The 25,577-nt window shown below is 39.9% G+C and overlaps 2 protein-coding genes and 1 long non-coding RNA gene across 39 annotated transcripts in view; 1 reads left to right on the forward strand and 2 right to left on the reverse strand.

The window, feature by feature from the left end:
- Positions 1-1,885: 1,885 nt before the first annotated feature.
- On the reverse strand, positions 1,886-5,884 carry LOC128887147 (uncharacterized). Of its 33 annotated transcripts, none has more exons than XM_054142708.1 (7): positions 5,734-5,884; positions 4,295-4,939; positions 4,175-4,246; positions 4,073-4,126; positions 3,493-3,612; positions 2,871-3,384; positions 1,886-2,353 (listed from the first exon to the last, which is right to left on the reverse strand). In XM_054142708.1, the coding sequence occupies exons 1-7, from the start codon at positions 5,792-5,794 to the stop codon at positions 2,206-2,208; spliced, it is 1,614 nt and encodes a 537-aa protein (XP_053998683.1). In that variant the 5' UTR covers positions 5,795-5,884; the 3' UTR covers positions 1,886-2,205. The 33 variants fall into 33 exon arrangements, with proteins under 33 accessions (XP_053998683.1, XP_053998688.1, XP_053998682.1 ...); XM_054142713.1 differs by having other exon boundaries at positions 4,211-4,246; positions 5,734-5,883; XM_054142707.1 differs by having other exon boundaries at positions 4,073-4,162; positions 4,211-4,246; positions 5,734-5,883.
- A 1,773-nt stretch (positions 5,885-7,657) lies between these two features.
- Positions 7,658-9,141, forward strand: LOC128886634 (uncharacterized). The gene is made up of 2 exons (XR_008459886.1): positions 7,658-8,035; positions 8,116-9,141. It is a non-coding gene; the product is annotated as an uncharacterized LOC128886634 (long non-coding RNA).
- Positions 8,682-25,577, reverse strand: part of LOC128886612 (FERM, ARHGEF and pleckstrin domain-containing protein 1) — a 94,938-nt gene continuing 78,042 nt past the window's right edge. For 4 of the 5 annotated variants that reach the window (XM_054141659.1, XM_054141657.1, XM_054141660.1 and 1 more), the window contains 10 exons: positions 15,988-16,127; positions 15,747-15,836; positions 12,434-12,812; positions 12,241-12,350; positions 11,828-11,968; positions 11,597-11,751; positions 11,199-11,320; positions 10,939-11,099; positions 10,570-10,829; positions 8,682-10,428 (listed from right to left, as the gene is read on the reverse strand). In XM_054141659.1, the coding sequence (XP_053997634.1) occupies positions 10,353-10,428; positions 10,570-10,829; positions 10,939-11,099; positions 11,199-11,320; positions 11,597-11,751; positions 11,828-11,968; positions 12,241-12,350; positions 12,434-12,812; positions 15,747-15,836; positions 15,988-16,127 (1,634 nt within the window). In that variant the 3' untranslated portion in view covers positions 8,682-10,352. Of the gene's footprint in view, positions 10,429-10,569; positions 10,830-10,938; positions 11,100-11,198; positions 11,321-11,596; positions 11,752-11,827; positions 11,969-12,240; positions 12,351-12,433; positions 12,813-15,746; positions 15,837-15,987; positions 16,128-18,571; positions 18,908-25,577 lie in introns of those variants that run through there. The other variant, XM_054141662.1, reaches the window with a different exon arrangement.

A 25,577-nucleotide genomic window follows, 5' to 3' on the forward strand; every position in this document is an offset into this window, starting at 1 on the left:
CTGATGGACATTATACATCCATAGTGTATTATTTGCTTACTGTTAACATTCTACAATTATTGTAACTACTAGTTACACTTGCAATCCGTTGAAGGAAGAACAATAAGCAAAATTTTATGACTATATATGTTTACGTATACAATATGTATTGTAAGTTATTCAGTATATCTATAGATTTGTTATAGTGGAGACCAGAGGATAAGGAACTAGTAGATTGATAATTTAATACATAATAACTAGACTGCGGATCTTTATGCATTTATAGGAAATTTGAATGTGCAAGAACCTACAAAATGCAAACAATATGCGAGATTATAAAAAAGATTGAAAGTAATGTTCATGTTATAATATTTATAGAATAAAATAAATTCCTATTTAGGTTAAATTTTTGTAGGCACGTTCGCGAAGATTTTATTTTGCATAAAGATCCGTAGTCTAATAATAACAAAACAACAAATAAATATTCCCACTTCAACTAGACTTCCAAAACAAGTAAATAATAAATGATTGAATACAAAGGGAGTGAATTAATTTCTACGCCTAATAGTTTCTCGCCCAAATTGAGTTTGTACGCGCGTACTTGCAAACAGAACACCTAAACATAGTCATCGAATCGTCTAATCAAGTCTAATGGATGGAAATATAACGTGTCCGCGGAAATACCACTTATGTCCCTGGCGTACGTTCGAAGATAGCCGTCTACATAATCTGCACGCACGTTCGTAAATTATTCATGAGACTACGTAGGTGCGGAGAACGTTTGAACAGCGAGTCTATAGTTAGACGCATCGACGAAGCAGCCAATAGCCTCGGAAACGTAATTATATCCATCCGTGAATCACATAAATGTTTACACGTGTACTACAAACCGTAACTCGAGATAAATAACTTGTTCTCTCTGTCCTTGGGGGAGGAAACCCCTACGATAACCTACTCTGGAAATGAGGATGCACTGGGAATGTCAACAATGTTTGCTACGACGGAAACCCAGATTTTTATTTTCTTCTGTTAGATCATGGTGTAAGAAAGATATTATTAATATTAATATCTTTCTTACGCCGTGTGTTAGATATAAGTTTCATGTACTTTTTGTTAGATATAAGTATCATGTACTTTTGTTTATTTTTGTTTTTTGGCGCCCGCGGTTGTGGCGACCTCGTATGTGTCGTCTTTCGGCGCCACCTACGTTCTTCACTTGTTTCTAAGTATAATTTTTACTATTTAGGCTAATCCAAATATATCTCTTATAGTATACAAGTTTTAATCTTTTAAATAACGTAAGCAACATCTTTTTCAGTCGCGGGGTAAAAAGGATCCAGGTCTAAAAAGAACATTCTTTTTATGGAGGAATGTTTAAAAGACATTTCCAAATTTTTAGTAAGGGCCAGGGATTGTGCGACCACCCACTGAAACCCTCATGATGATCTACTAGTTTTGGGCCCCCCTAGGAATGTCAATAATTTTCGGCGCCCCCTAACATTTTTCTGTAACATTTCAATCATCGTGTTATCGAAATTTATATTTAGTTTTTTAATACTCGTGTATATTAATTCCTTATTTCGAGTTATGTCATCTCCTACCAAGGGAGCTCATGAATCTCCAAGCCTCCTACAATGTATCCGTTACTGCATCTTCTTGTCTCGCTGCAAATTTTTTGTTGCAATAATTGCTTGAAAATTAACACATTGCGAGAGGAAATCGTCGACGGAAATTCCGCGAATACGAGTAACAAATCAAAACGAAAAAAAAAAATCATACGGTTATCGCAATTATTGGATCGCGTCATTCTTCCGTCGTCATCGTCTTAAAAGCTGAGAACGATCGGATTGGCTGAACAGGTATGCGTAACGTTCGTTTACGAATCGTCTGTTGTTACACGGTTAAATACGACGACAAATCGTTTATTAAAACTGTACAATTTATATACTCTAAAGCTGCGTTTTTAAAGTAGAGGGTTAGAGTCACGCGAGAGTCGTCGCCATTGTTATTCGCGATCGAAAGTAACGAGGGAAAGGGATGAACAGAAGGAATTATCAAGCTACAAATTCTGAACGTGTCGTGTCGAAGCTTACAAACGTATAAATCACATAAATTTCGTTATGGACGATCACAGATGAAGTTTCGTTTCCCACTTGGAAGGAAATATGCCGACTGATTCCGCAGCGTTCGCCGCAATCTCGATGATTTTCTTTGGGGGAAGGCAATTTATTTTATTTTGCCCGCAGACACTTTGTATGTGCCCTTTCCGGAGGAATCCATGTTGGCAGCGCTGCTGCTGTAGACACCCTTGGCACCGTCCACGGTTCCGCTCTTGCTCTCGCCCTCCTCGACGTCACCCATACGGGAGAAGAGGCTGAATTAACCAAAATCACGAGATCAGATGACGTAAAATATTTTTGCAACTAATTAAAAAACAGTGTCTTTAAGACCAGTAAAATTGATCATGGTAGAGAAGTATAGAGACAAACTAGTACCACTAATATTGGCAATAATGACGCTAGGTTTACAAAAATATCTTATCAGATTTCTATTATTGGGTTGTCTGGAAAGTCCACGTCGTTTTTTGGTAGGTGGTACAGGTCTGAATATATCGAAGTGGTTGAAAACAAATAATAATAATAACAAATAATATGCATACATCCTTTAAAAGGTAGAAAGGTTGTGGAACAAAATGGCACCTATGTAATTCAATAAATATATATTAACATTCAAACGTGTTTTCGAATGTTTCTTAGAAATTGCCACGAACTTTCTGGACAACCTAATACTGAACTCTTTCCACCCTAGCGTTAAATTGATATACTCCTGGCGTCAACAACCTTTCTATATAAAAATCTTAGTATTTCAAGTGTACGTAGTTGAAAACCTACTCGACTCCGTGGCCTCCTGGACCTCCATAACCGTCATAACCGCCATGTCCGCCGAGTCCTTCAGATCCAGCATTGGCATTTGCATTTGCGATCGCACTAGCGCCTGCACCAGCACGAGCATTGGAGCTTGCACTCGCGCTAGCGAAAGCGTTCGCATTTGCATTCGCGTTTGCGTTCGCACTCGCAGAAGCGCTAGATCCTGCGTATCCACCTTTGCAGCCAGGACCGCCAGAGCAACCAGGAGCACCAGCGCCACCTCCAGAGCCTCCGTATCCACCAGCGCCACCTCCAGAGCCTCCGTATCCACCAGCTCCGCCACCTGCGCCTCCGTATCCACCAGCTCCGCCACCTCCAGCGCCTCCGTATCCACCTCCAGCACCACCACGTCCACCACCACCACCACCTGCGCCACCGTAACCGCCTGCTCCAGCGCCACCGCCTCCATAACCTCCAGCTCCAGCGCCACCGCCTCCATAACCTCCAGCTCCACCTCCTGCGCCAGATCCTCCATAACCTCCAGCTCCACCTCCTGCGCCAGATCCTCCATATCCTCCAGCTCCACCTCCTGCGCCAGATCCTCCATATCCTCCAGCACCACCTCCAGCGCCAGATCCTCCGTAACCTCCAGCGCCACCGTGTCCACCACCAGCACCTCCTCCGTGGCCACCTCCAGTGCCACTTCCACCTCCATAACCACCAGCGGTACCGTATCCTCCAGTCTTGGTCACACCGCCTGATCCTGCTGAAAGCAAATAAATGAATTTTTATAGATGGTGTTCTGGAGTAAGGTGTATCAAGGCGTCCCTTCACCAACTTTGGGATACGTGGTACTTTTTATAATAAGTTAATAAGTAATAAGGAAATGTAATGAGTTCCCTGAAGTTGTCAAGTTACAGCGTCTCTAAGTATAGAGACGATGTAATACGAATTTTGTTAACGAGCCCATTACTCGGTATTTCTATGTGTTAATGTTTCTAAACGTGCCCTGTGGGATTATCTGTTCCGACTAGTCCTGATGATATTTTTTCAATTCATTGAAACGTTAAAAAATATACAAACTTAAATTCCCACTATGTGAACAATGGTGGGAAAATAATTCGTGTCGTTGTATGGAAGGAGAAGTTTGTTGTTAGATGAAGGAATTATTGTAACATAAATTAAAGGAAAAGTGTTCTTGTTGACAATCAGCATAGCAGTCTCACCTCCGCCACCTCGTCCTCCGCCAGCGCCACCTCCAGCGCCGGATCCTCCATATCCTCCAGCACCACCTCCAGCGCCGGATCCTCCATATCCTCCAGCACCACCTCCAGCACCACCTCCTGCGCCAGATCCTCCGTAACCTCCAGCGCCACCTCCGGCGCCAGATCCACCATAACCTCCAGCGCCACCTCCGGCGCCAGATCCTCCATAGCCTCCAGCGCCACCTCCGGCGCCAGATCCACCATATCCTCCTGCGCCACCAGCTCCACTTCCTAGTCCACCTCCGTGTCCACTTCCGCCTCCAAGGCCACCTCCATGTCCACTTCCACCTCCGAGTCCGCCTCCAGAACCTCCACTGCCACCACAGCCTCCAGGTCCACAACCACCTCCATGTCCTCCTGCACTTCCATGTCCTCCTGCTCCTCCACTTCCGCCACCAAGACCGCCTCCGCTTCCACCACCATGGCCACCTCCGTTTCCACCACCAAGTCCACCTCCACAAATTCCTACAGATCCACAACCACCTCCATGTCCTCCTGCGCCTCCGCTTCCGCCACCAAGGCCACCTCCGCCTCCGAGGCCACCTCCTCCTCCAAGCCCTCCTCCAAGTCCGTCTCCACTTCCGCCACCCTGTCCACCTCCTTTACCACCTCCAAAACCTCCGCCGCTACCGTAACCACCTCCTCCGCCACCTCCGCCTCCACCACCTCCGCCGCCACCTCCACCGAATCCTCCTCCAAATCCGCCGCCAAATCCACCTCCTAATCCACCTCCCAATCCACCTAATCCTCCGAAAGCCAGAGACTTCGCGAATCTCTCTGGCCCATCATGAAACGCGTATGCGTTGCGCTTGGCTCTGGTCTCCGCATCTAAACAATCACAGTTGTATGAGTTATATTATTGTCAAACGATATAGGTAAATAGTAAACTTAATAAAATATTGTTTTCTTGCAACGCGTGAGTAAAATAAGTATCAAGCACTCAGTATGGATCATCGTTACAAAATATTTACGATCGGTGCAATTTTTATTCGTAGAGAGTTTGAGTTATCTCGGATCGAAGATCAAAGACACTCGCCTAACAGAGACACTAACGGAAAAACGAAATGGACAAAGGACTTCTTACGATAGTAAACGTGAAACTTACAAATTAAGTTACAGTTTAATAAAATTATATATGAATAATTCTTTTTTTTTAGTGGAAGATTGATGAAATTTGTCACAACTATTTATTGATCCAACATATGAACCGTGGCATATTTTATTATTGCCTTTTCATTTTAAGGGAGAAGCCAACCCTCCTATAAGACATTTATTTTTTCATATACAATTCTTCGATTGAAAAAGATATTCTAATAATACAGTCAATAATTTTTCAATAATTCTTCAAACAAGCTTTAAACAACTGACGTTTCAAAAATTTTGATTGAATAATTAAGTACATACTTATCGAAAAAAAAATTTAATCTTCTGCTATGTACATATATTCAAATTTCTCCAAAAATTAATAGGAACATACGTTTCAAAAGCTGAACGACTTTCGAATAAAAATTGAATAGGAAGAATAAATATTTCTATAATTTACAACCCCTCCTGGGTGTCTATGGAGACCAGATTAGTAACAACTGTCGTAAAGGGTGCAGAGGAATAGAAATAGAAAATACCTTGAGCGTGGATGCCGAGGATCAGCAGGGCGCACAGCCCGATCGTCCGATACCGCCACATGATATGTCACGAAATCGATTCTTCTACTCTGCTAGTTTCCCGAGTCGCTCATCTTTTATATCGTCCCTCCCACTCGCAATTCCCACGGTTCTTCCTGAAAGCACCGCCGCTTCTTCGAATGCAGATCTAAGCGTGGAACATCCAACGGGGGCAGAAAACGCATTAGCCAAGGTTAAGGTAACCGACAACGGGACGTGTGGTTCGTCAGATCGACAAATAACCTCGATCAGACTTTGGCGAAATTTTATTCTACTATCTTTAACACGTTCACTGGCAGACTAATACTCTTGAAAATTTCTACTGCGATTTAATTTTGTTTACAGACTTTTGGAAACTGCGTAATGAAACATTTATTTTGGTATTTAGTTTTGTAACTTCATCGAAATTCAAGTATTTCATTTAAATTCATTTTCTATGACACTTAACTTTCAGAATTAATCATTTTCGTTTTTCAGTGAAAAGCACTGTCGCCCATATATGGGTGACGTGGCGATCAACGTGTTAATTTGATTTCAGAAAACCTTTCCATCGAATCTGTCAAAACAAGGACAATGTTCACGAATTTTTTCCGAGAAAAGTATACAACATGAAAAGTAAACAAAGTGTTCGATATTTACTCGCAGAGTATTTGAAAGTAAAATAAATTGTTTTTATTGTTTTCCGAATAGTGAATTTCATAGATGACACTTAGTAAACAGGTGCAAATGAGAAAATCGTAAATATCACCTTTCTTTTTCACACTTTTGATGGAAGGGTCCCCTTAACAATCATACGTTTCGGCAAACAATATTCATTTAATGAAGAAATAAAAAATAAATATAATATACGAAACAGTATCAATATAAAATAATGATATCTTTAAAATATTTTATCTAGATACAAATTATTACTCAACTTGGTTGTCAATTATCATTTGTTAGTACCTCTTCTGCGAACCGATCGCCTTCAGCAATTCAGACGTCGTTGAACTTGAGGATCGAGTTCGATGTCGAAATCGATCGTAAAAAAGTTAGTAGAAATTGTAATAACACAGTACCTAACCCTTTTTGCTGAGAACTTTACTTATGATTACGATTAATTACGGTGAAAATACCCAACTCAGTTAAGGTTAGCTTATCATACATCAATTCACGACTAAAAAAATAAAAAAAAGATCAGGGGTCGTGATACAGTGTTTAGTTGACACTATTTGTTGAATAAACCGTTGGGGAATTCTCCTGATTCCATGGAAGCATAGAAAATCCAACAGATAATAATTGGTAAAACCGACCAAACGCCAGCCAATTGCGTCATTGGATATTTCGCGCATGGCACTGTTTTTTCGAATAATTATTACGCTGATCGATCGTTCTCAGCGACGCAAAAAAATTTTTGAAGATCGATAAGACGAGGTTCGTTGTGTAACCGCGATCTTCCATCGATCGCAAGCCTAACCAATATCTGTCGCTGCTATTTCTAGTAGCACTTTGGTAAAAGAAACTAACGCAAGAATGAAAAATCGCAGATAACCCCTTCGACGATTTGTCTCTTAGACATTGACCCGAAACGAAATTTTATCAATCGTACAGAACTGCGATTATACAATAATTTACTCGATGCATTCTATCGTTTTCTACCGACTGGAATTACGATCAAGGTTAAGTCGCAACTTGTAACAAGAAAATGGGAAAAAGAGCACGGTGCCCTTGCGCAGGAGTTGGGCAAAAGCCTAGGCTTCGAATAAATCTGAAGTGTGCCGATATGTTTGTCTCGTTTCCTCTTTTGAACATTTTCCAAAGAAGGAAACGAGACAAACTTCAGATTTATTCGAAGGCTAGGGTTTTGCCCGTCTCTGCTTCCTTTCGTTTATTATAGTTACATATGATTTTATGTCTACCGTGAATACAGTAAATAATAATAAACGAAGCCTGTCGTATTCCATTAATTCCTCAGGCGTGAAAATAACAATGCACGGTCCTGATCACCGAAACACCGCGATTTTATCATTTTTCAGTTAAATACAATTATACACAATTAGATTCCTCGATTCACTCGGTACAAGGATGTTTGCATTACATACTCGTTTGACCGGCTTCGTTTATGGTATTTAATATGAACAGAATTATCTACCGTCGATCACTTACGGTGATACCGAGGAAACGATTAACGGATATCACTCGCGATCACAGATGATTCTATTACGGGTATTTCCAACGTTATTTTCATACGGCCATTAGAAATGAAAAAATAATCCTCGAGGTGGTGAGTCATTTTTATACAATTTTTTTGTTAGTATTTTTTAAAATCGCGAGGAAGAAAAACACGATCGATTGCTTGTGTAGATATGCAACAAAGAGCAGGGGCTTGTTAAACTCATTAGCAGAAACTCATAAACTCTGAAAAAGGCTTTGAATACATTATTAACCAGCTTGTTTCGTTCTCACGACTAATACCGAAAGAATTCACGAGGAACGCGTTTGTATCTCGCCGTGAAGGTCAAGAGTGATTATCAAGAATTTTTGGTTAATTGCAGTTTACTAATTGACGAGACGCTATGATTACAATTATTGAAATTAAAATTATAAATTTCTAAGTTTGATTGTATAAAAAGAAATGTAATGAATATTCTCTTGTATATCCTGACATGGAAGTTTATAATTTTAATAATTGTAACAATTACACGCTTGTACGAGATGGTGGTCTGATTATCTTAGAATTCTGTATATTAAAAATTAATATTTCTGCATTGAAACGTTTAACAAATAAATAAACGATGCTTGTCAGGATTATACGTGTTATAATATTTATTTTGACATATACCTTTTGATACTTTCTAGTATTTTGGCATCCAGTTGCTTGAGTACTGTTAATATATTCAATATTGATTCACGTTCGCTGTAACAAAGAATTGGAAGTATTGATGTACGTTTATTGCAGAATATCGATACATAATGTTACATAACAACGTATGCTTCGCGCGTACATTATAAAACGCGGTTTTTATTGGGAAAATGATACAATCCTTTTTATTTTGAGATAAACGTACGAGTTTGGCAATATTTGCGAACGGAGCGAGATGCGTGCAGTAAATTAACTATCAACCGTCAACAGAAACACGCTTCCAGCAAAGATAGGCAAAATTCTTATCTAAATAAAAATCTCGAATAACAAATATAAAATAAACAATTTCCAAATGATTACTAATTCATTATAAAATAAAATAGAATTAACGTCGTACGAGTAAACATTGATTAGAACAGCTCACTCGAATAAACAATGTGAATAAATCACTACACGGTATTCCCATTCGTCATGTATTATTTAATCAAATTTTGCCCATCTCTAATTTAAAAAAAAAAAAAAGAAAATAAATCTGAACGAACGCTACGCGGCTGAAGCTCGCCCTTGAGTACGATTCTTCGAGTATAAAACTAATTCTTTTCTCTTATTTGTTTTTTGTATATATATAATATATATGTATACAGATATGTCTATATATATATATTAATTAAATTCTATGTTATAACAAAACAATCGTAGTAACTAAAAAACAGATAACCATTAAGTTACACTGACTGTTCCCCTTCTTTTTTTTTTTATTCTCTTCGGTGAATCGTTCACGTGGATATGTGTGTATTCGCGTTTAGATTAGTACGCAGATTCTCTCGCTATAAATACATTCGTTACAACAGACGTTTAAACGCATCGTAGAATCAACATCGTGTAGTAAAATTCGCGGTTGGCCAGTCTTCGCCAATCGGGTCGTGTATTTGTTTCGAAAGAGCCGCGGGTAGTACGTAACAAAGAAGAATCGTAAAATCATTAAATTATTACTAATAATTGAATCTATCTATATCTATCTACCTATATATATATTTAATTATTAATCAATTATTTAATAACGAGAAGAAATACCACTACGCTAACGAAATTATTGTCTTTTCTTCCAAGACGTGTGGGATTTATAAAGAAATCTCATTTTATAAAATTGGTCCAAGGTTTTACGCTAATGTCTCAATTTCACCGCCATCGATGCGATACGGCCTTGCCGTTTCGATGAATCTTTATCGGGACTCAAATATGTATACGTACTTGAGTTACGATTCATCAGATTCGTGTAAATTTGAAGTAAATGCGAAAATACGCTTAGATCTAAATAATTCTATTTACATACCAATTATATCACTCTTATCACGCGTATCGTTGTGCGCGCGTCAGTCATCAAAGTGCAAGGAAAACGTGATAACGATTCCGGCTTGTTTTGATACGTCGAAATTTCTTTGAACAAACAGGCTCAGGGAAACGAGCACAAGGTAAATGCATCTTTCCGTTGAAGACTTTTCTAACGAACATTTCACAAGCAACAATAAACAGTCTTGATTTTTTCCCCTTGATATACGATTTCCATTTTGATTGTCGGTAACAATAATTTTGATCGTAGAAAAATTTGATTTCAGTCCTCGAGTAAGGCCGCGATGTTTTCATTAAATTTAACTCGTAACACGAGTCATGTCCGATGACGTTTGAGACATCTCGATTCAATACTAAGCTAGATAATCAAAGACGTCTCGGATACCCGTTAATATCCTTCCTTTCCATTAAAGCTGACCGACACGTGGCTCTGCTGCGTCGCGCTTCGAATCACCTCGATCCACCTAGAACATTATTATCATTGATATTGGGGAGGAATGTTAGGCAAACGATATAATAATATATATAGCGAAAATAAAGAAATTCTGAAGCTAGTTGCCGCAATCTTTTATCCTGTCTTTGATTTTTGGTTGAATTATCCTCACCTCCCGAAGGTGTAATCGCTTTCAGCGCGGAAAAAATAAACGTGATTCTTAAACTGCAATTTGAACACGAAGTCCTTGCTGATCCCATCTTTTTCCGACGGTGTAGTGACCGTGTACCCTAACAACGGTAAACTGGCCAATGGGAAGTCGTCCTGGTGAGATTTGTAAAAGAACAGGCAGAAGTTCGTGAATACGACCCAGAGCTTTTGCCAACCGTTACTGTTTTTGAATTTCCGTAACAGAAATCCACTGAGTTGGTTCTGGAACAACGTAAACCTCAAGATAAACAATGCTACTAGTTATTAGTTTCTGATTATCGAATCTGAATTTTACAAGGGGACATTCTATCTTACTCTTCGGGATACGTACTTGAAAAGCTCGCAATTGATCGCTGTAACTAATACTGGTGTTTCGGTGCCAGCACACGTGTACGGTCGTGTTGCTTCGTTGAGAAGCTTTGGCACCTCCGCAACTTCCCCTGTCCCCGTCTAATCCGATACCGTCACCCACCTCGTCGGCTGAGCCTAAAACTATCGATGAAGATACAGATAAAGACTACAACGTGACAACGTCGATAAAAACGATAATGTAGATGAGGTCGATAGAGATGGTAAATTGATAACACTTACTGCAGGACTGCACGTTCAAGTACGGCATTTTTGGATCCGCGTCAGCTTGCGTGATAGCCATATGGAGCTCCTCCAACCATCTCTCCTTTTCTTCCTCGTTGCTCGCTGCGACGGTCAACGACCTGCGTAAACGTGACACGAATTATATGCAACGAGAACGTGTACCTTGAAAATTGTTCCGATGAACAGAACCAAAAGTACCCGCAACGAGACGACAAAGGAAGAAAGTTTCAACGGTCAATTGCTCGTCAGCGAAATGTCCACTGATCTGTCTTAGAGCGCATTCACGATCGACAGAATGGCTCGAGCTAACACGTCACGGCCAATTGACCTCTCAATGGCGATACAGACTGTCTTTTTAACACCTCATTAGGCTCAATAAGTTACACCGCACTCACTGATTTCCTTGGGCGTCGATTACGAACGCGAAGTCCGATCCAGTTTTGTTATCGCTCTCTCGAATTTTCATCCCCTTCAACGGTAACTGACCATGAACACGGAAACACTGCGTTGGCTGCTGCGTACGGAATGTGTACAATAATACGTCCGAAAACTAGAAAGTAATTTAACGATAATTAACGGCTGGAACGTTTAAATGATTATCGATTGCGTAAACTCAGCAGACATACCAGGAAAAACATTCTCTGCTGAAAACCTTTACGGCTATACTTCTGCAAGCAGCCTTGCCTAATGAATCTGCGACCTTCCTGAACCAGGTTGTCGAAACCACTGATGTCTCTCTGCATCTCGCATAATTGGACCAAATTCTCCTATATTGCATAGAGGATGTTAACGTCTTGTAAATCGGTACTGTGTGGAATTGGTCATTCCTATCTTAACACTTTATCTATCTAGCTATTTAGGAAGGGTCTAGACTTAGCAGAGGATTTTGTACATCAGTATATGTTAATCTAGGGTGACGTTAACTTCTGCATACTGTTATTAGATATACGAAAAGCATTATACAAGTGAACAGCTAAAATCACAGTCAGTAGGTAGCTTGATATAGTCTTAAGAAGATATTAAAAACGGAGTTATTTACCGCCTGATTAATTATGCTAAGTCCTTCGAGCAATGTTTCTCCTAATCGATCTCTGGCTGCCAGACAATCTTCGAAGTCCGTGTGATCTTTCGGATAATGATCTAATAATCCTAAAATGCCAGAGAACAGTTAATACGCGTACGGACCATAAGGCAACGTAGACTTCTATGCAGAGGAGAAACAATTGACGTACTATCGATAATACTGTTGTAGTGCAATAATCGTTGCAGCGGTTTCAATAGGAATGAAGTTAACGGCAGATAACAATGCTTCTGAGACTCGAAATCCCGGCAGAGTTGATCGAAGCGTCGGGACGTCCTCGTGTAATATTCCATCTTCTCGAGGACGGGTATTAAATTCTCCAGATATTGATCGTAAAGCGGCAGCACGTTCAGTAAGGTGTTGTAAAGAAAATCACCGATGTTGTGCCTAGCGTTGCTCTCCCACCGCGCCAGCCTCGACTCCATTTCTTGAAGGCAAGGCCCGTGGACGTCCGCTAAAAGCTCGATCAGCGAAACCACCGCTTCGCCCTCCAATTCCGCTGCTTCTCGAGATACCTCCTCCCTGAACCACTGCAGAGCACAAATGGGACATGCAATTAACGCAGCAATTTCTCTACCTCGCCACCTTGGGCTAGAGCTATCAATTCGAGTATCGGATACAGACAGAAATTTCACGGGCGCTGGATGGGTATACCCGAAGAGATTGCCTCTGGATCGATTCGAATTCAAGGATTTCGATCAGAATTTTAACAGATGGTTATTTCGGTATCGACGACATTTTTGGTCGTACGAACTAATGGTTGATAGCGTTAGAACTCTTTCGCACGACGATACGCGTATGCAGAATACCGATGGTACACACAATGTTATGGAAGCGTTCAGACGGCGATTCTCGCGAGATACAGTCGCGATACTGATTTTCGGTATCCGCGGTTGGTCAGCCGCCGGCAACTTTTTCTGCGTCGAGGTGACCGACGAAACATTGAAATACGAGGGCCGTCCAGAAAGTAAGTTTAACGATGTTGGCGCTGGTCTTGGTGAGAAGGTAGAACTACAAAATTTTAAGAACATGTTCTCTCATTTATTTTGATCAGTTTCGTGTGTCGTAGACTCTGGTCGGTCGATTGTCGCGTGTTTTGTAACATTTTGTAATGGCAATTCCGTTAAAATTTGCGTCCAAGTGTGAACCGCGTAGTATACTACGTTTTTTTACCGCTAAAAACTTCGCAGCCACAGAAATTTATCGAGAATTATGTTCTGTTTACGGCGATTAATGCGCGAGCCTGCAGATGGTTACGCGTTGGCGAACAGCGTTCTTAAATGGTCGCGGAGAGTTGCACGATGAAGAACGCGAAGGACGACCAACCAGCGGACGCAAAGTGGACGAAATCATTACGCCTTGGGAATTCAAAAGCTTGTTACTCGTTATACGAAATGTATTGAAAGATGTGGCGATGTGACGTAGAAAAATAAAAAATTGTCTGAAAATTTTAAAAATGACCTTGTTTTTGTGTTTCGACCACTCTTTCGCAGCGTAATTAGACCGTTAAACTTACTTTCTGAACGATCATCGTAGATGCGAGAATTCACACGACGCTACGCAATATCGTAGAATTCGTTCGCATTTCTCATAAAAAAATTTTAGACACCGATAATAATTGAAGAATTTACACGGATCGTTACAAAGTTCTTCGAATAAAATATGAAAAGCTCCCTTTTCTTCTCATATATTATTAATGGGATGAACCCAATATTTTCTCTTAACTTTTCTCCATTTAGTAGCTTTTTTATGTAGAAATCAAATGGATAAAGCTTCGATCTCATCCATTATTTCAGAAAAGTTTTCACTAACTAAGAACGCGTGTTTCTCAAACGAGAAGATATGTTTAACTGAAAAACAAATGATCAACATCGAGCTACGAAATTATTAGGTCGAGTCATATGTAACTTCCGATGCAGCTAAGTAGAATCTCATTGTTCGTATCTACCCACTATGAGTTACCATGACAACAAGTTTTTGTTTTCACTACATGGACGAGGCTTCTGTTAGTCTTTCGTCGACTGTTTTGTGTGATACACATTACATTAAATTGGGTTTTTTTCACCTCTGAAATGAATAGTCAAAAAGTACATATTCGTCACGTAATGGGAATTTTTTGGGGGGAATTTAAACAAGGTAATAGTGCCAAGGCGAGAGCTGACAAAATATGCAGTGTATATGGTGAAGGACTAATAACTGATCGGGCAGTTAGAAATTGGTTTATAAAATTCCGTTTTGGAGATACGACCTTAAAAGACGAACCGAGGGCGGGACGTCCTTCCGACTTTGACGACAACCTTTTAAAGGCAATATTCGAGCAAAATTCACGTCAATCAATAAGAGGTGTAGCAGAAAGGTTGAATACATCACAATCAACTGTCAACCGCCACTTGAAGAAATTAGGGAAAGTTAGCTTACTTAGGAAGGATACTTAGGAGTATGGGTACCTCACAATCTCAGTGAACGGAATAAAGAAGATCGCATGTCAATCGCCACAAGTCTGGTCTCACGGGTAAAAAATGAACCCTCTTTAAACAGGATTGCAACAGGCGATGAGAAATGGATTACCTATGACAATACAGTCCGCAAAAGACAGTGGCTTGATAAGGATCAACCACCCCTACCAGATCCGAAAGCAAACATCCATGGCAAAAAGATTTTATTGTGTGTATGGTGGGATTGTCAAGGAATGATTCGCCACGAATTGTTCAAGTCAAATTTAACGATTACTGCAGATAGATACGTTCAGTAGTTGCAAAGAGTACAAAAGAAACTGCATGAAAAGCGTCCTGCACTCGTCAATCGCAGAAACGTCATTCTTTTACACGACAATGTGCGACTACATAAAGCAAGGGTGACTCAAGAAAATATTCTTGAGCTTGGATGGTCTGTTTTACCACATCCACCTTACTCCCCGGATCTCGCCACGACAGACTACCACCTTTTCTGTTCTTTACAAAACTTTTTGAATGGAAAAACCTTCAATTCTGAGGAGCAAGTCAGGCAGGCTGTCAAAAACTTCTTCCAGTCTAAACCAACCACATTTTACAAGGATGGAATTGATAAACTCCCAGGAAGATGGGAGAAGGTTACAGATAATAGTGGTAAATACATAATAAATTAATATAAGTTTGTTATTTAAAGAGAGCAAAATAAATGTCTGATAAAAAAAACGGAAGTTACTTATGACTCGACCTAATATTTGGATATAGTATCGCATAAGTATCTTGCTAGCAGATACGTATCGCATACGCGTATTGCGATACGCGTATCGTCGTGTGAAAGAGCTCTTACTGTGGAATTATTTCTTGGTATACGTAGCAGTTCTGTTCCCAGAAATCCATGATATTAACAGTGAAGAATAATTCAGAACTCAATATAAGAAGACTGTCCTCTCTCACGGTTGCGATCTTCGTATTATCCATCGCTCATGGGCAATCTCTGCAACTTTGGGCAGTACGTACCACGTTTATCACGTCCAGATCCTTTTTGTACGTTCGCTCGGTCATCAGAAGCTCCTTCGCTATGTAGTATGCTTTGTCGGTGGGCCATCTCTGTTCAACCAAAAGAAAACGTGTATCGATCACATGGTCAATCTGGGAAGCTTTCTAGTGAAATTTTATTCGAATATATCCTTCCATTGAAAGCTAGCAATCCAATAAAACTGTACCTTAAGAACCCTCAAACCTGATGAGCACTACTCACTTTTGTCTTTCGAACCTCAGCGTCCTCGACGTCCCCGTTTCGTACTACGTGCTTCACAGGACTAAGGTCTGGCGTGTTCGCGAAAACGGAATTGTTGTTCTCCTGTTTCTTCGGTGTTTCCGGCTTGTTCGTTTTGGTATCTGTAAACGAAACAAAATAAGAGAAGGCGTTCCGGAGCGAGGCTGGCGTTTACAACCACAAAGAGTGAAAGAAAAAGAAACTATATGTGACGGTTTAAAAATAAATAGTAAGAAAGAAACGCTCGAGAGGAGAAATTATAGTAGTCGAGTCGCATGCTACGGTGCACGTGGATCAGCGTCTTTCGACTTCCTTTTTTTTTTTTTTTTTTTTATATGCTTCGTCGACTTTTCATCCCTGTAACGATGGGATTGAAGAAGAAGAGAAAATGAAGAACAGAGAGCGAAGAAAACGAAAAGTCGAGCAAGGATCGCTAGTCTCGTGGAGGGAGATCATTCGTTCTTTCTACGATACGAAGGCACAAAGTTCGTGGGAGAATGATCGTTCGGACGGAACACGTGTCGCTAATCTAGAATGGACGTGCAGCATTCGCAGATAACGGTGCCAAAAAGAATTTCTACCTTTCGGACGGAAACTCGGCTACGAGTATTCGAACGCGCGAATAAACATAATTTGCGGGAGATAACTCAGGAGAAAAACAATACTTTCTAAAACATTCAACACACCGTGGCTAAGACAATCACGGTGTTTCTCGAAATCGCAGATGGACATCCGGGTACGAGAATTATTTAAATAAATGGTCGGATAAATTTACTGTATTCGTTATTCGAAGGTCTTGAAGGAGCAGACAATATTTATTCAAAGTTCATTCTTTCGAGAGATGAAAATACTTTATTGGGTATCTTTATAAGCATTCGTATTCGAAGTTTATTCGTAACCTTCGAATAAAGGGGAGTATGTTTATTCATCGAATAAAAGTAACTCTCTGGTTATTTTTATTCGACGAATGATGGATAACATCTGTTCATCTCTTATTCGATACTCGAGATTCTTGATTAGATCAAGATTATGTCCATCTTCGTTCGAAAATAAAGAAGAACGGTTCCCGGCTGCATGCTGAAGTTTCGAAATCGCAAAACGTGTAAACTATGTCCTACGACGTGCAGCTACGTTTTTGTTCGTATCTTTTTTCGGTACAGCGTGTGCTTTACGACAAAATATAGTCCATAAACAGTCGGTGAACGAAGCCATTCCACCTTGCGTCCTCGGCCAACTACCAACAGGAACATGAATCTGGACTCGCGACACGCATCTTCGTTCGCTGAATGAAAAATTAACGCGGCGAAGCGATTGGGCCAATACAATTGCGTACTTGATCGAATATAGAAAGTTATAGAAAGTCGCTCAAAAAAGAATCTCGACGCTACTAAACATTAAGTTCTCCGTTGAATTTATTCCACTTTTATCTAATTTCAAAAAATACATTGTATTAGGTGGACTGGAAAGTAACGTCGTTTTTGCCATCCTTAATATTCGTTTATCATTTATCAGCTCATTGATTTTTCTGGCATCGAAAATTAGCACACTAGGTGACAAAAGGCTGCTGACAACGAGTGGAATTATATAATGAATTAAAGATAGAAATTTATTGGAAAGCTTGAATTTAATGTAAAAGAAACGACATTACTTTTCGGTCTACCTAATAACAAATAACATCGTTAAAATTAAATAAGCGAAATATTAAGTTGTCCCGAATGTTTCTTTCGCGAGTTGCGATCAATTATTTTATATGGTCGTGTTTATATAAATAGACAATCTAATTTCATAGATATTCATGTTGTAAGGGTAATGGAGCAAAGTGAATCGTGCACAATTCGGTAATGTAACATAAAACATAAACTACTGTGCACGTATTACTTATTGACACGTTGTTCGCCACGTCACCCATATATGGGTAACAGTGCTTTTCACTGAAAAACGAAAACTATTAATTCTGAAAGTTATGTGTCGTAGAAAATGAATTTAAATGAAATACTTGAATTTTGATGAAGTTACAAAACTAAATACCAAAATAAATGTTTCATTGCGCAGCTTCCAATAGTCTGTAAACAAAATTTAAACACGGTAGAAATTTTCTAAAGCGAAAGAAACTTTTGGGACGACCTGATATAAGCTAAATTAAAACTTTCATTCTTTAGTGATAAAAATGTAAAGGATGTTATGCAGCGCAAGTGGCCCAAGACGTTTTGCATAGTACCGTACGTACCAATACTTCCATGCAAGTATTGAAACATTTCATTTAAAAAATGCTACTTTATCGTCTAATATCGATACAATATTAGTCCCATCGCCAGTTCCACCATTTAGAATTATTTATAAATATTCACAGCGAATCGAGAAACGCGAGTCCTCGTCCAGATTCGCGAACGGATAAAATGAAAGGGTGCTGCTACCGGGCAAGTGAACAAATTGTCGAAACAACGAACCGCAAAGAATATCAATAATAATAATAAGAGTAATAATAATAATGTAACAATAAGAAGAATAATAATGATAATAAACATGTCACTGACAGTAAAGATAGGCACTGTTAGGGATTACTCACACATGGTATTGTCATCCGGCCGACCAACGAATCCGGGAGTGCGATAAAAAGATACGGTAATGAAGAACGGAAAGAGGACGCGCAGGGACCGGAAGAATACATTCTAACAGTAATAGAACTAAAACTCGAGTGAAACGAGAAGAAGAGCGGGACAGAGATAAAGAGACAAAATGTCGGAGAAGGAAGTCGACTAAAGGATCGGGAGTCGTATACTCTGCTAGCCAATCATTTGGAATTGCTTGATCGTTTTAATTAACACCTTAGCACGTTGGCTGCCAAGCTAAAACTCGTGAAAATTTCTATACGCTTGAAATTTTGTCTCGCGACTATCGTGGATTAGATAATTTAACATCACTCGTAGCCTTTGATTTTTTAACGTCGCCAAATTCACGAAACCTGTCCAGACTTGTTTTCATTATTGTCTGACCTTTGAAATTTATTTGTTTAGTTCCTTAACAGAAAGTCCTGTCACCCTAGGTGACATTCCTGGGCGACGAATGCGTTTAGTGGAAACGACGAGTCTGTACACATTTTCTGTGTGAAACGTTTGATACTCGATAAATTAGGCGTAGAAATTAATGTTGACCCTCTGGAGCCGAGTAAGTGTAAAAAGCTGTAATTTCGTTATCGGTACGTTTAAAGAAAAATGTCGAAGGAGAGAGATGAATAGTTCAAAGTGTCCTGTATTCGTAGGACCATGGTTTTTTTTTTAATAACGATGCATGTCCAATCGATAGTTACGTTACTTTTTAAAATAGAAATGCATATTTTTGTTCGCATGGATCGAATTCTTTTTGCCGTTCTACGTAAGAAAGTATTAGGGTGAAGTGGTAGAAGGGTCATTAGTTTACGAGATATTTTCAATAATTTTGCGTGACGAAGAAGATGCTCCTTCAAGCACGCGGCGAGCATGGCGCCACCGGTTTACGTCGTGGTATTCGGCTTTAATATAAACGAATAGTAACGATAGAGTTACATTATTTAAAGAACAATGTATCAAATTAAAGATAGAGTGGTTCACGTTGCCTGTTACAATTACGTTAATCGATCACTGCGATTCCAAACGTTTGGTTGGCAGCGTACAACGAAAGAGAAAATTCTCGGTAGAGCCCGAGAGAGCAAAACCGAACGTCGTGAAAACGGGTCTGAAGAAACGGAAACGTCATCAAACAGAAACTAAAACAAACGAAATCACAGAAGACCTCTGAACCATATATGACTTTGTATATAATTTATTGTTATCATAATTAATGTATCAATAATCAATGTACAATAGATTTCCTACGCTTGGAATGTCGTCTTCCCTTTCCTCGAACGCAGTGATTCCCCTTTTAAGAACTCTTCCCGCCCGCCCCCCAGTGTTCATCGAATCACGAATAATATCGAACAGTTCCACGTTTCTCCGCCAAAAGGGGAGGGGGAAATCACCGCGTATTTTTTTTTTTTTTTGTCGGACCGTATATATTTATATATATATACCTCATATGTATATATGTATATATGTATATGTATGTATAAGTTAGATATATGTATAGAGTTAACAAGTACGGTATGACGATAAAACGATCGAGAAAGGATAAAAAAAAAAAAAAACACGAATTACAAATTGTCGAGGAGCGTCGACACGACGGACACGCGTTTCATCTTCATCGAAAGCAACCCTCGCTTTCCCTCCGTCGTTTTCAACACCCGTTATACACCGATCGATCGTTTGTCCCCGCTTCGTATTAAGGCTAAGCAATGGGGGTACCGTTACGTGAAAAACAGAGAAAGGTGGTTGGGTGGAAAACATCTGTAAAAAGCATCGAAACTTGGAACTACGGTTCGTCCGGAAGAATTTCATCGATCGTCGAGAAGGTACGTTTCTACACACATTTTTCGTTCTACTGCCTCCTCGAAATCCGCCGAAACGGCATGTGTAAAAAGTTTATAAAAGGTATCTAATTAAAGTTCTCTGTACGAAAACGTTCCGTGGAAGACGAGGGTTTCGGGTATCCCCTTGTGAGAAACTAAACGTACCGTTTGCCGAACAAAACGTCCACCTGAACCGGAACGCGACCGATCGCGCAATACGAGACGAGAAAATGTGACCAACGTGGTAGCGACACTAGCTCCGCCAGTTGGGGAAGCCATTTTTGTTAATGCGCAAGTTGGATGCGCGGGAGACTCGCAGGATCGCAGAGTGGGCCGCGAACTTACAGTGACGGACAAAAATCCTAGGCTTCGAATAAATCTGAAGTTTTTCGACGTGTTTGTCTCGTTTCCTTCTTTGGAAAATGTTGAAAAGAGGAAACGAGACAAACACGTCGGCAAACTTCAGATTTATTCGAAGCCTAGGTGTTTTGACCATCACTGCAAACTTACACAAAGATATAGTCAAGTACGAATACTAATTGGTCACGAGTAGACTTCCGTAAGGGCTGGGTATACTCTTTTAGATCAAAACAAAAGTCAATACGATTATAGATAGGTAATTAGACTGCAGATGTTTACGCATTTATCGTAAACGAAAATGTGGAAGAATGTATGAGAATGTGCATGGATGCAAAAATATATAAAACGTAAATAATAAAGTACGTATTACAGTGTTTAGAAGATAAGACGTACTTTCATTTAACCTTTTGGGGGATATGGACGCACATGTGTACGCTGTGCCGTTATTTACTATTGCAATACCCTTTACAATTAAAAAGTGTACCATACTAAAGCGAGTCAGTATGTTTGTATGTTAACCATTTGGACTACAACCACGAAGACTCGTGGTACTTTGTTCGGAGTTCCTACCTTCCTGTTTAGTATGGCCCAAGGAATCGGGAGACAACGTGTAAATCAAGGGATTAAATCAATTTTCACATAAATTGCTGGATTTTCTCTTCTTAAAAGAGAAAATTTTCGTTACAAAAACCATCTCTGCGCGTTTGGGTTTCTTTCCTAGACACAAGTCTAAAGGGTGCAGCTACGTCCTATCTTGGCTTGTTTAGACCAAGTATGGGACCGATAGGATCCATGGTTACGTGACGAAATTCTTCGTTACTGACCTCACTTTTATTCATTCGAGCTGCTTCTAGCGAATAGAACAGACATGCTCTTCCGTGTGTTTCGAATAAAGTTTTTAAAGTCAAGTTAAAAGAAAAATCTACTCATTGATCCCACCGCCTATATTCCAATATAAACCATGTATTTAATTAGAGCAAAGAAGAATCTATTTAAAATTAATCACTCAAGAGATCAAATCTCAATCTTATCTGAAAAATATGAATTTGCATAAACATTCGCAGTCTATGTGTAATGCAATCCAATCCTACAATTAGACAATGTCAAGTTGAGAGAAAAGTCTACTCATTCATTCCACCGCCTACATTCCAATATAAACCATGTATTTAATTAGAGCAAAGAAGAATCTATTTAAAATTCATCACTCAAGTGATCAAATCTCAATCTTATCTGAAAAATATGAATTTGCATAAACATTCGCAGTCTATGTGTAATGCAATCCAATCCTACAATTAGACAATGTAAAAGGACAAGTGGTCCAACTCTAAGAGTCTGGTTCCCTGCGCATCTATTTTACACACCACGCGGTTCTAGTGTTCGCATAACGTCCGCCATGTTTCCCATCGCGTACTGTACCGAACTCGAGAAGAAAAAAATTTGGCACTGATCGGCGAAACGGATCCCCAGAATGCGCGAAAAGAGTATCGTGATACTTCGATCGATTCGTTTTTTTGATTAAATGTCTCGCGAACGCGAATGTTTCGCGATTCTATCTCCTCTTTTACCTCCATTTCGATCGTATCGTTTAATCGAACGTTCTCTAGAGCAAAAGCTCGGGTCGCGGGAGCAGAGACGGGCAAAATTTCGTTCGGATACCTCCATTCCATACTTTAAGGTCTGATTTTCTTCCCGAAAGCGAGTAAAAGGATTCTTTTTTTTTTTTTTTTATCGTTACTCAAAATCGTAATCTAGACTCGTAATTTGGCTCGTCTCTGACAGAACACGGCTGGGTCACGCGTATCCGTGACGTAGGATCTACATTTAACACGTAAGAAAACACGTAGAAAAGAACAACGATTGTGAACACACCTGGAAGAAGGCCACATTAGAGAGAAAAGTGTCTGAAAAGTGGGTTCGGGGCAGGGTGGTGGGGGAGGGGGATGAAAGAGAGAACGTAGAATCGGAGAGATACAGATCTTGTGGTGTCATACGCATACGTTGCACAAAAAAAAAAAAAAAAAAGAATACTTGGCCAAGTTGCTCGTGTGTCTCGTACGTGTCGAGAGTGCGTAACGTGTGTATGTGAGAGTGTGAGTGTCACTTGCGTGTGACGGGTGGTGAACACGGTACCACCGACAGGGTAAAGGTGTGTCGGTGGTGTACGGTGAGAGATATCGTGACAGGCGACAAAGATAACCGTTGGTGAATCGTGAATAGAGGGTTCGCTACGTAATGGTTCACAGAGGTTCCTAGGTGAATTGAGAAGAGACGGAATCATTGAACACGCGTTCGACGCCAGTGTGTGTACGTTTACGATGCGGGAAAATTAAGTACCACACTGCGGCCAGAGATGTGAGTTTGATCACTTACAGCAGGGCTGGACACAGAAGTTATGGCGGGGAGGGAGTGACTTCGCGAGTAGGCGTGGTCAGAGGGAGGAACGAACGGTAGGAGTGGGGATCCGCCCGCTTTTATCATTCGTTCCTGCCTGTGGCCACGCCTCCCAGTGACGCCCTCGCTTGGAACACTCGCCAGACTACGTTGTACAACACTGTCCTACAGGGTGAGACACTTGCAACTGATCACCTGTTACGCAGGTGGCCTTTCTTAAGCGCCTCACCCTATGTGCGACGCGTTCTGGCTTCACGCGTTTCGATAATAATCGTGATTGATGAAATCTCGTGATATCGATTTTCCTAGTAACACGAGCGACGACGTTGAAAATTCACATCTCCGTGCGCAACAAAGGGGACAGACAGGATTGAACGGTAAGCTAGGCAAGCTAATTTGTTCTAGAATAATAATACAGGGTATTCCTACAACAAGTTGACAAACTTTAGAAGTGTGTTCTACTGATGTATCGATAAAGTGGAGTTAGATTTCGTAACCATTTGTATTAGGGGGATCAGAAAGTAATGTCGTATCTTTTACATTAAATTCAAACAAAATAAATTTATAACAAGTTTTTATTTTTAATCAATTATGTAATCGCCCTCGTTATCAACAACCTTTTGTTATCTAGTGTGCAAATTTTCAATATCTGATCGATAAAAATCAACTGGTATACCAATGAGCTGATACATGATAAACTAGTATTGACATAAACTAGTATTCACAGAAACGACATTACTTTCTGGTCCCCCTAATACCATAGCGAGCTCAAAGGAAGGCTAGTGGGAGGGCACAGGAGAATAACGAAATCTTCATTTGTCTACGCCTACTCCCCACCTTCACGCTATTTCGACCAATAGTATGCTATGATGAAGAATGCGCATGCGTAAGGGCGCGGCTATATATTGGCAATCCTACATTATTGGCAATCCTACCCGCATTCCTTCCACTAGCCTTCTTTCCAGCTCGCTCTGGTACATACGCGATGATTACGTCTGCTTTCATTATGCTTCTTTATTCGACCAGGATAGTGTCGTGGTTAAACAAATGCCTGATATTCTATTTGAAATGAAAAAAGCTCTGACGTGAAACTTTGAAATATAGTAACCACATAGCACTCGATGTTTGTTGCGACGTATTTGATCAAAACAACGAGTAGAATACACTTCTAAAATTCGACCTCTTACTTTCGGAACACTCTAAATATCGACAGGGTCTCGATGCACTTTACGGGAACTAACAACTACATGTTAGCTGGAGGGCAAACGCGAGATGGGGTTACTACGAGATTCGTCGGAGCGTAACAAAATCGACCGTATAGTACCGTGGAACAAATATAGTGACTTTCTTGAGGACCCCTGTGGCGATCCGTTATATGATCCTTTTGTTGGGTACCCGCCAACAATGGGTCTCCCCCTTATTGTCAAGCTGCCTGTCGGCTACAGGTCCGTGCTTAGAAAGAAGACTCGAAAGAGAACAGAGCGAAATTTCAAAATTTGCAGAAACATAGTTCGCGATCCCAGTAACTAGACTACAGATTTTATGCATTAAGGGGAGAGTCTGATCCAGCTAATGTATTTTTCTAATGCATATAATTTCCAGATATAATTAATTTTTGTTATTGACACATTTTTTACGTATAAAGGAACGTTCAATGTTGAGAGTGTAGATTTAATTTGAATGTATAGTATACATGTATAGTACATATATAGTAGTCGCAAGGAAAGGATTCGGTTAAAACAGTGGGATACGTGAAGCCCTGGGAAAACATCTGATAGATAAAATCAGAAAATTCGTTTCTTTAGTAAGTACGAAAAATGCGTATGAACCTCAATTTGCAAAAAAAAATTGTTAATTGCAAAAATGGCGGCAAAAAACATGAAAATGAACGATACATGTCGGCCGTTATTTTGCAATAACTTTATGCTATAATAAGAATTCATTAAGAGTCGAGGTTCATTAGCATATAAACTTAATTACCTTCAATTTAAGCGTTGAATCAAGTGAATCGGATAAAAATTCGATGAGCTATACGTCCCACCGTTTTGACCGAATACTTTCCTTGCGACTGCTACATTTATATATGTACACATTCAAATTAAATCTACACTGTCAAATTTTCTTCTTTTGAACGTCCCATTATATGTAAAAAAAAGTTTCAATAACAAAAATTAATTATATCTGGAAATTATATCCATTAGAAAAATACATTAGCTGGACTAGACTCTCCCCTTAATAAACGCGTGCTAAACACGTGGAATATACTAGGTGTAAAAATTAATTCTGTGCCTTTCTAAGATAAGATTACCATTCATTTGAAGAGCACCAAATGTAAAAGCAATCTGTGTGATTCGTTCCTACGAAGATTGTTACTTGAACGTAGCAAAGTAATGAGTAAATA

This window comes from Hylaeus anthracinus, unplaced genomic scaffold (genome assembly GCF_026225885.1).
Source record: "Hylaeus anthracinus isolate JK02 unplaced genomic scaffold, UHH_iyHylAnth1.0_haploid 11985, whole genome shotgun sequence".
In the NCBI taxonomy this organism is placed as follows: Eukaryota; Metazoa; Arthropoda; class Insecta; order Hymenoptera; family Colletidae; genus Hylaeus; species Hylaeus anthracinus.

Excerpts from the sequence above, each read along its gene's own strand:
- LOC128887147 (XM_054142691.1), bottom strand. The coding sequence starts at position 5,794 with ATGTGGCGGTATCGGACGATCGGGCTGTGCGCCCTGCTGATCCTCGGC. Across the intron at positions 4,940-5,733 it reads CCTCGGCATCCACGCTCAAG|ATGCGGAGACCAGAGCCAAG; the intron begins GTATTTTCTATT and ends GTGATTGTTTAG. Across the intron at positions 2,354-2,870 it reads CCAGGAGGCCACGGAGTCGA|CCTCTTCTCCCGTATGGGTG; the intron begins GTAGGTTTTCAA and ends TGGTTAATTCAG.